Source organism: Ceratotherium simum, chromosome 12 (assembly GCF_057802395.1).
Source record: "Ceratotherium simum simum isolate JZ-2026a chromosome 12, ASM5780239v1, whole genome shotgun sequence".
Classification (NCBI taxonomy): Eukaryota; Metazoa; Chordata; class Mammalia; order Perissodactyla; family Rhinocerotidae; genus Ceratotherium; species Ceratotherium simum.
The window spans coordinates 69,040,508-69,050,147 of record NC_141911.1 but is presented as its reverse complement, the minus strand read 5'-3'; the positions used below and the strand labels follow the sequence as shown (position 1 = coordinate 69,050,147).

Sequence of the window (9,640 nt, the reverse complement as noted above, 5' to 3'; positions counted from 1 at the left end):
AATGGGGCAATAATGTCCACCTTGCATGGTGGTGTTGAGGATCGGAGGTGATGTGAAGAAAGCATCTACTTCCTATACACCTGGCACATTGGGAGCAATCTGTTGATGGTGTGGTGGTGGTGACGATTAATAATAGCTGTGTGTACCGCAAATCTATAACCCAGGAGAATTAGGTCTTTGTGTTTCAATAGGGAAATTTTATCTGAAAAGTTAGAATGATGACAGCACACATAAACATGTCTCCCAATAACCTCCCTTCTCCTATTGATGTTCACTCACACATAAAAGCATTCAGAACAGTCACCTTGCCATTAACATCCAACTCTCTTACTGACCTGCCAGCAGGGTTCCCTCCCATGCAGCTGTGTCCCTTCAGGATCTAAGGATCTAATAAATAAGCAATTATTTTCTTTGTCCTGTTCCACATCCTATCGTCAGCATGGCCTTCCTCCTTCTCCATGCCTACCTGAGGATTCCTAGTTATTCCATGAAGCATCGCGGGATGCTCCAGTCCACAGAGTTTGTTGCGGTTCCCCCTTCTTTCCTGACACCCCCGGAATACTTGGTGACGGCCATTCGTTAGCTCACACTCAGAAACTCTTCTTTGTTGTTGCGGTTAATCAATTGCAGCAAGCTCTTGAACTTCGGGACGAGGACTTCTATTTCTTGTACTCCATCCAGTGCCCTATCACATATGGCTGTTTAATTAATCAATGAATTAGTTAATTTGACTCAATCCCAGAAACTATATGATATTAGGCAACTCAAACCTGTAAAGCTACAATAGATTTCTGGGCAACTTTAAAATGAGGAGGATGTTTATTTTTCCAGGAAAAGTTCAGTTTTATCTAGAAGTAAGAATATGGACTTATTAAATATCTCTAGAAGTCCTTTCTAGATGGGTAGCCCTGTCCTACGATTTTGCTGTCCATAGATTGTGGATTAGCTGGGGTTGATCTTTAACGTGAGTCACCAGTCTCAGCATCTACCAGACCCAGGTTGACTCCATCACCTCCTAAGGGGCTTATGTTCAACATTAAGGACCACATTAGCCCAGGTGACATATAATTAGGAAAGCAAGCCTTTTTACAACCAAAACTATTATGAGAGATTGCAAATCCAAATAGAATATAGTTGTGGATTATTTCATGTTTGTGTTCATGTCATTCTCCTCATGCCCCTCCACTAATACAGCTTGATGCTGGACGGTCCTCTAAGCTTCTATGCTGTCACCTGTGACACTGGCAATGAGTTTACTGAAGGGGAAGCTTATTAACAAGGTTAGTAACTTAGTGCAGGGTATTTGAGGGACACTTGTGCTGAGTCTTGAGTCTGAGTGAATCCAGAAAGCAATGGAATATTCCATACATCCCCCCCACATGACTTCTACTGCCCCCAGGATCTGTTTCTCCAATAAGGGGTCAGAGCTGCCTAGCAGAGGCGGCTGAAATCAGAGAAATCCTGACTTTAGCTGTTTCAGAAAAGTGACAGAGTATTTGAGGAATGATGAGGACGTAATTAAATGTGAGTCAGAGACCTGGAGTGGTTCCTGTTCTCCCCATAACGGGTGGTCACTCGTGTGACTGTTTTTTTTTTTGTGACTATCGCTTTATCTACATTTTGACTAGCACTTGGAATACCACCTCTGGGCAACTTCAATGCAAGTTGTTTTCCAGGATGAAGTACACTGGCTGAAATTTCCACTGTTCATCACCTCTGGTATGAACGGCCGGCCTGAGCTGGCTATTTCTGGTGTAGTCCTGGAGAAGTAATTGCTGTTGCTCCAAGTAGAAAGTGGTCGAGGAGACAGCTAATCGATGCCTCAAGCTGTATTTTCTGTCACTGATCTGTGAAAAGAGAGCCTAAACGGCCTGAGGAGGAGCAGCGCTCCCCAGATTGCGCGCAGTCCGTCGGCTCGCTGTTGCCAGCACGGCTCTCTAAACAGTCACCCCTTTCTCTGCACTCCTGGCCCCTCACCGTGTTGTATTGTGCTCCTGCTGAAAGAAAAGGTGTCTGTGTGCGCTGTAGCTCTTCATTTGGCTCCAGGGACTTCCCTTTGATTTGGAAAGAATAATCTTCCAATTCCGCTATAAAACATACAGGAGAGAGAAAAAAAGGTTAAGCTCCAGGAACGTGCACTGGTGTTGACATTCTGTTCAAATAATGAGCCAACGGTAAATTTTCTTTAGTATCGCTCGTGAGAATGATCGATTATTATAAGTCTGAGCTATCAGCAGTGCTGATCACCATTGATTTATCCGGCCGGGTTTAACTTTGTCTTCACCCTTCAAAATATTAAAACGTCGCCAATATTAGCAGGTGCCTCCGAGATACCAGGAGCAACTCCACAGCCCCTAATTGCTCTCTCCCTGGTCTGCCGGGAATATTTATGGGGAGTAGCCAGTTATCTCCTCCTTGGCAGGCGTCCCTGCTTTCCTGTGGCGTGGAGTTGCCCACATTCGCATTTGCAAACAGAGGCTCGCTCAAGTGTCACTGAAGAGGAGGTGGAGCCCAAGGCCTTTAAAAAGGGAAGAGAGTCATTCTACTTTTCAGAAAGGGGGCCGTGTTTGCGGAGGAATTGTATCTTCATATTTCTTCTTTCAGCCTCATCCCAGGGTCGCGGCTGGAACTTTCCGTCAATGCTTTCCTTTCTTTTTTCTCTCTAGCCTTTGCCTGGGCACTCTGCCTGTCACAGTGAAGTCGGCCGCAGGCCTCCAGAGCATGGCTGTGAAACTGTGAGAAATTTGTCATAAGGGTGTCAGGTATTTCTTACCGGCCTCCCAAAAACTTAGATAAAGAAATCTTTCCCAGGGTGTCCCTTTCAAGCTGCATTTGGACGCTGTCTTGAGTTGAAGGAGACGGAGCTGGAGGGCAACAGCAAAGCAGCAGAGTGAGAGATGCCCCAGGGCCACAGGCCAACCCAGGGGGACACGCTAGGGGTCAGACATACGCGCCTTGGCAGGGCTACGCTCAAGCGAAGTCAAGCTACTTGGTGTTGAAAGTTCAGGCCCATCAGGACTATGCTGCTTGTACTTGTCATTCTGTGGCCGGCAGTTTTCACATCTAGTTTTGTTCCTGTCTCCGCACGGCAGCGCTGGATCTGTCCTGCAGCCTCTCCCCTGGGAATGGGGGACTCTCCCTCTGTGGGTAAGTAATCCCATTACAAGGAATTCACAGCTTCCTGGAGACTGCCCTCGGATACCTGTTCATTCTGTCTTGTACACTTGGCTTTCTTTTCTGATTTGTTTTTGGCTGTGTATATTTGCTTAATTTTTGTTTTCTAATGCATGTATATTTTCTTACTGCCTGTTACAGCTAATCTGCCAAGAGCTATAAAAATTCACAGCTCTCAAATTGTTCTTCTGTGCGTGCGTGAATAGGTCTCAGTTTTCACCAGCTGGACGCTTCTTTTCACGTAAACCTCCGTCTTTATTCTGACATGAGGAGTAACTAAACACTTAGTTGATCGGCTTTATATTGGAAACTGGGGAAACAGATGGCTTTTTTTTTTTGAAACTGTCTCTATATAAGCCAGAAAGGAAAAAGAATCCTTCTGATAACTTGGTATAAGAACTCAGAAGTTGCTAAAAAAAAAATCAGTGAAAAACGGGAAGGGAATTGGGAGCAAATGTGATTCCATCATTGTGAAGGGAAGTTTCAAGTTAAACCACCTCCTCTCTCACCTCTCTCCCCTGTTTCTGAAGCTCTGACAGCGCCGGTTTTCATAACAGGTGCATTGCAACTTTGAGAACTGCTAAGAAAGGACAATGAGTAAACATGGCACACGCCTCCCAGAGTAAATGGGGTTTTATTCAAGGGAAACAGGACTTTTACTGAATGCAAATAAAAATACTGCTTAAGGACTTTGCCTGAAAAAATCTCTCCCTCCCACTCTCTCTCTTCCCGCAACTCCCCCACTGTTGATTCATTTTCTTTCTTTCTTGGGTGGGTCTCCAGCCTGCTGCTCCAACGAAGCAGCCATTTCCATCCCTTAGAGGCATGAACTACCCTGACTTTCCTTTCCTGTCATCTTGCATTTTTGAAATGGATCAGACTCCCTGAAAAAGGTAGATTGAGGGAAACACAGTGAAGTCTCCAGAAGAGAAACCTCTGGAAGACAGCACAAAATAGAATAAAGAGAATAGTTCTGAGCCAAACTGCCGAGGCTGGGCGCCTGCTCGGCTCTCCCGTGAAGGAAGATAGGAAGGAGGACACCAGGGGCTCTTGCTCAGGATCTCAGGACTGTCTCCAGTGGCAGTCATTGTCACAGGTGAGCAGAACCCCAGGTGTCGGAAGGAAGGACTGATTCTAGTGAGCTCTATGTCCCCAGCACCTGGACCATTCCCACTTTCCTGGTATGCACTCTGTAGATTTTTGCTGACCTGCTGATCACATAGTCCTAGAGAACAGCAACAGAATGGGTGACGAAAGACAAAGCGACCCCTGAATGTATTACTCAGCTGTTGGAGGCAGAAGTACAAGCTTTTGGACACAGTTACAGGGAGTGGACGGGAGCCTCTCTGGGGTGGGAGAATCTTCCCGGGAGTAGTTGGCAAGTGACCAGCATCAGGCACTGCCATCTGCGTGAGACGTGAGGGAGATGGTGGGAGCCAGTCAAGAGCAGAACCCAAGAGAGCAAAAAAAAATACACAAATGAACGTTTACGCATAGCTTTAGAGTCTCAGGGAACAACCCAACTCCCGCTGGCAAGCGAGCCTGCGCCTTGGCACCCCCGCCCACCATTGGCTCAGAAGTGCCTTCACTGAGGCTGGTGCACCAAATCAACTTGAAGCCCAGGATAGAGAGCTAGGGGGACTGTGACACAGAGTGGAAGGAACACAGCTTTTAGAAGCAACACACCTCATTTCAAATCCATGCTACCTACTTAATACTTGAGTTGTGTTGGAATATTGCAGGGAAATAATAGTACCCCCCTCTCAGGATTGTCGTGGGGATCACAGGAGATGACACGTGAAATGCACCTAGCACAGAGGCTAGCAGATTGCGTTCAATCAATGTCCCCTCGGCTAAAGCTCTTTGATCAAATCGCACCATGAGATGCCTTATTTGAACACCTGCCGTGGCACAGACCCCACGCAGAGTGGAATGTCTGGATGCCACTTTGTGACTCTGGCCTCTTTGCTCCCTCCTTCCTTGCAAGTCACTGGTTAAACCCCCTGCTTTACACTCCGAGTCTCATGTTAGCTGATAAGTGCCTGGGTCACACCCTGTGCCCTCTGCATTTCAGAGGATAGTATTTCTCCTCTCTAAATAGATATGGTGCCATCATCTATTTTTCCCCTAATTAAATTCTACTTGCCTTATTTTTTGCCCTTGGCTTTGAGACAGACCTCCTCTGACCCAGCAGGAAGAAAGCTTTGTGGTCTGACAAGATTCAGGTAACTTTATGCGAGGTTGTCGCTTATGTGACTGCTAGCCAGATAAGCCAAGAGATAAGAACACAGAACTGGGTGTTCTTTTCATTTCTCCCCTCCCAGCCTCTCCTGCCTTTTTTTTCCCAATCCACTGAGTATTCTGTTAGCTTCTATCTGAGCTACGTAGGTGAGGAGAGCAATAAGAAAACTGTTAGCAAGTGGCTTCTGAACTTTCAAGCCTATTTGCCCTAGGGGAGAAATAGTTGAAGAAAGGAACTGTTCCTGTTTGATGTCCCGTACCTGCATTATTTATATGAACTTTCTTGGTAAATAAAGAGTGAGGACGAAGTACAAGTCAAGACTCAGAGAGCTGGCTGCAGGAGGGGTCCTGGGCGCTCAGTTAGCCACCCGGGAGATCACTTTTAGCAGTCAACAGGGAAATCACTGATTTCAGCACTGGCTCAGGCTTGGTCAGCTTCCCAGTCACGTGCAAACCAGAGTAATTCCATGAGCAGAATCTTGTTTGTTTTCTTAGCCACAGTTATGCAAAAGTTTTTTTTTTTTTTAATCTAACCACAAAGAAATTACAGAAATGATCTTTTACGCACATCACATGAATGAAACTACCCCTCAGTACCCGGGGGTTTGTGGTCTTCCGGGGGTAGTACAGCTTAGTGGTAAAGGTAGATCTGGGTTCTAATCCCAGTTCTGCTGCTCGTGAACCGTGTGTCTCATTTTCCTCGCTATAAAATAAAGACAAGTACCGCTTCCTCGCAGGAGTGTTGTCAGGATTGTGTTAAAGTTTTTGTTTTCACTGCTGGCCATACATCAGAATCACCAACGTCCAGGTTGTCACCCAGTCCATCTGGGTCAGGGTCTCTTCTGGGGGTGGAATCCAGGCATTGTTGTCTGTTACTCCCGTGGTGATTCTCATGGGCATAATGGGCAGCCTGGGCTTAGAACCACTAAGTTAATACGTGTAAGGTGCACAGAACAGAGCCTGGCACGTAGACAGCTCTCAGTAAGTCCCAGCTGCTATTAATATTTTATTATTGTTAAACTTATTTTTATTGGTGATAATAGGAGTAATATTTCTAAATGTGGCTTGGTTTCTTCTATAGTAATTGACTATTTTTTTTACACATGGAAAAATTCCACATCGAAAAACCTGATGGTAGTTTTACAACGTTAAAAACTGTAGTCAAAATAATGTCAACATACATAATTTGTATTTTTGTCCTCAGAAGAAATGTTTATTAAAAATACAAAAACACATCAACCTGGTTTGAGTTGGTAACCTTGTGGAACTGCAGCTCCCATGTTTGTCTTTCTGTGACATCAACTGATCAAATATTCCACTGAGTGCAAATTAAATTTGCTTGTTAGAGTTCTTACCAGTAATAATTTTATTTAACAACAGCAAAAACAAGCCACTTGAAACTGATAAGATTATTTAAATTTCTTGTGTATTTTTCCTTATGTTTGGGACCAATTTCTCTAAGATTTTTAAAGCTGTTGAGGGCATATAAAGGAACTAATAAATTACTTCTTTAAATGAATTTACATTTTGGGGCTAGTTGGGGTTGTCCAAATATTTGACATTCAATTTGGAAGTTGGAAAGTGAGAATTATTTGCTTGTGTTCAGAGTAGAGTAAGTAATTGCTTCCCATCAAAAGTTAGTGGACTGGTAATTTGGCTCAAGTGAAATTCAAAATCTTACTTTGTCATCCACTGAAAACCCATTTGAAATAATTCCTTGTTTAGTATGGATAGTTGGGCTTTTTTAACATCAATAGTCTCCAAACTCCATTCTATTTGTAAAAAAATTAAAATGTGGGCATATGTTTCCAATATGTATTTGTTTACTTATCAGTTACTTACATGTTATATATTCCAACACTATGAACATTATACAACCCATAATATTTCTAGCATTTTCTTTCTACACAATAATGAACCATCTTGCAGTCTCTAAGTGGTACACATTCTCCTTGGGAGAGAGAGTTTTAGAGAAATAGTACATTGATGGAATAAATGCTTCATCTTTCTTCACTATAGCTCAGTCCTTTCACTTAAGCGTGAAACGACAAGCAAAAGGATTGCTCCTTTTTTTTAAGTAAAGGGCACTTATTCATAGTGAATGACTTTTCTGAGTGTGCAATGTTAGAAGTAAAAATTGCTCTCCCCAGCTGGCTAACTTAGCGCCCAGGATCCCTCCAGGAGTAGGGTTGCGCTGAAATTCTTCCATAAGGACCAGAAGGCCGGACCACATCCCTAAGGATGGGCTGGAGTTTCAGACATTCCAAAGCTCTGTGGCCCGCTGTGGATTTTTAAATAAAAATGGCCTGCGCCCCCTTCCTATGTTCTGAGCAACCCAGCGTCTCCCTCCTCTGTGTCCGAGGACTGCCGGGCGTGGCGACGGTGATGTGGCAGGGAAGGCGCCGTGTCCCCCCCGCTGGTCCTTCCACCTCGCTGCCCGCAGGTGCTGTCCCTCCCCACACGCCGCCACCTCACACCGGACAGCACCTCGTTTGACCTCTCCAGAGAGCCAGTGCTACCAGCTGGGAGGGTAGAGACTTGACTGAAGGCGTGGGGCAAAAGAGGCCTGGCCCAGCCCGCCAGACGAGGAAAGCACGTTACACTTCCTCCCCTGCCACTCTGTGTTCCTCGTCAGATCCTGGGCCTCCCTTTTTAAATTGGGGGGGCGGGGGGCGACTTAAAAAAATTACTAAATAGCATACTGAAGTGTTTTAATTAACAAAACAGTTGTTTCTCAGAAGAGAAATTCTGACCACAGGTTTTAAAGCAATGTTTCCCTTTTCTTCCCACAATGGGAGAATGTTAAGCATGAGGCAGAAGTGAGGATTCTTGGAGGCAGGTCCCAGGTGGTGGAACTACCACCTGGAGAGCCGTTCCTGCAGCGTCAGGTGGGAAGGACGCCGGGATTCCAGGCTGGCACGAGTGTCCTTTCTTTGGCCTGGTGGACACAAGTCAGAGTGAGACAGGCACTGACCCCCATAGGTCTGGTCTTGGCAGGCGATGGTAAGGTGCGCTGTGGGTTGTTCTCTTCTGTTATCGGCATCTTTACAGAGGGTCTTATTAACAGTTAGAGATTGACCTCACTTGTGCTGAGGAAAATGAGGGAAAGGCCAGTGGCCTTTCAGATGAAAGGGTACAATGGGTGGCAGGTGGGAGGGACTGTCTTCCATAGCACTATGGCCTCACAGAGGTGTGGCCCGAGGTGAAAGAGGACAGATGAGAGCCACCAGTGGGTGAAGATGAGAGAGGCAGAATAGTCCCCCGTCAGTCAGTCAGTGGTCTACTATCAATGACTATATCTCCTCTCTTATTTTTATCATTGACATAGATTTCATTGTACTAATTTATTTAGATTAATTTATATGTTGTCTCTTAATCCAGACAGAGTTAAAAAATTAAACATTGGACCTCAGATGAAAGGTAACAAAAATTTCTTGCCTGAAAAATAAGCCTTCTAGAATCTGTTCAACATTCTCAGCCTTTTAGTCACTTTGATTATAGTGAAGAAAACTAGAAGAAGAAACTAGTAATTTTCCAGTATGTGTAAATTGCTTGACTTAAGATATTTCAGCAATTATTTTAATGAGGTAGTTCTTGTAAATTTGTTATGAAAAAAAAATTAAAGACCCAATAACTAGCCTCAACAGCTGGAAACTACTGCCTTGGAGAGCTTTTTCGGAATGTCCAGGTCAGTTTCAAAGAATGTACTTTCTTTGAAGGAATTCCTAAATATTTCTCAAGAAATTCTCAAATTCCATGAAGCAGTTTAGTGTTTAGTTTAGTTTTAGTTATTACTCCAAATTTGAGCAATCCTAGAGCTAGAAAACAAAATGTTAGTTTTGTTATGTTGTAGCTTCTAATGTTAGAATTAGAATTAACTTTAAGAAAGAACCAGGAACAACAGCAACAACAGCAACCCTGACGGTTGGAACATAATTGTCCCCATTGTCTGTTTAATTCTTGCCCACAGGTCAATACTTTCATCCAGAATGCTAATACTACTCGCTTCGAAGCAGTGTTAGCTGGATGTTAGGTGAACCAAGAATGCAGATTCATTTTGTAGAGATTCTTTATTAACAATGAGGTGGCTTTGCACACCACCATTCTAGTCCCATCCCCAGCTGTCCCATTTGCTGGGGCCCACAACAAGAAGATAACTGAGATCTGGGCCTGGAAGAATGAGTAACATTTTTGCCAGGTGTAAAAGAAAAAATTACACTAAACA

At 44.3% G+C, this 9,640-nt stretch overlaps 1 protein-coding gene across 1 annotated transcript in view; it reads left to right on the top strand.

Annotated features, from left to right (window-relative positions):
* Window positions 1-3,020: 3,020 nt before the first annotated feature.
* Window positions 3,021-9,640, top strand: part of EGF (epidermal growth factor) — a 78,633-nt gene continuing 72,013 nt past the window's right edge. Inside the window, 1 exon segment of the mRNA XM_004426580.3 lies at window positions 3,021-3,147. Coding sequence (XP_004426637.1) covers window positions 3,021-3,147 — 127 coding nt within the window.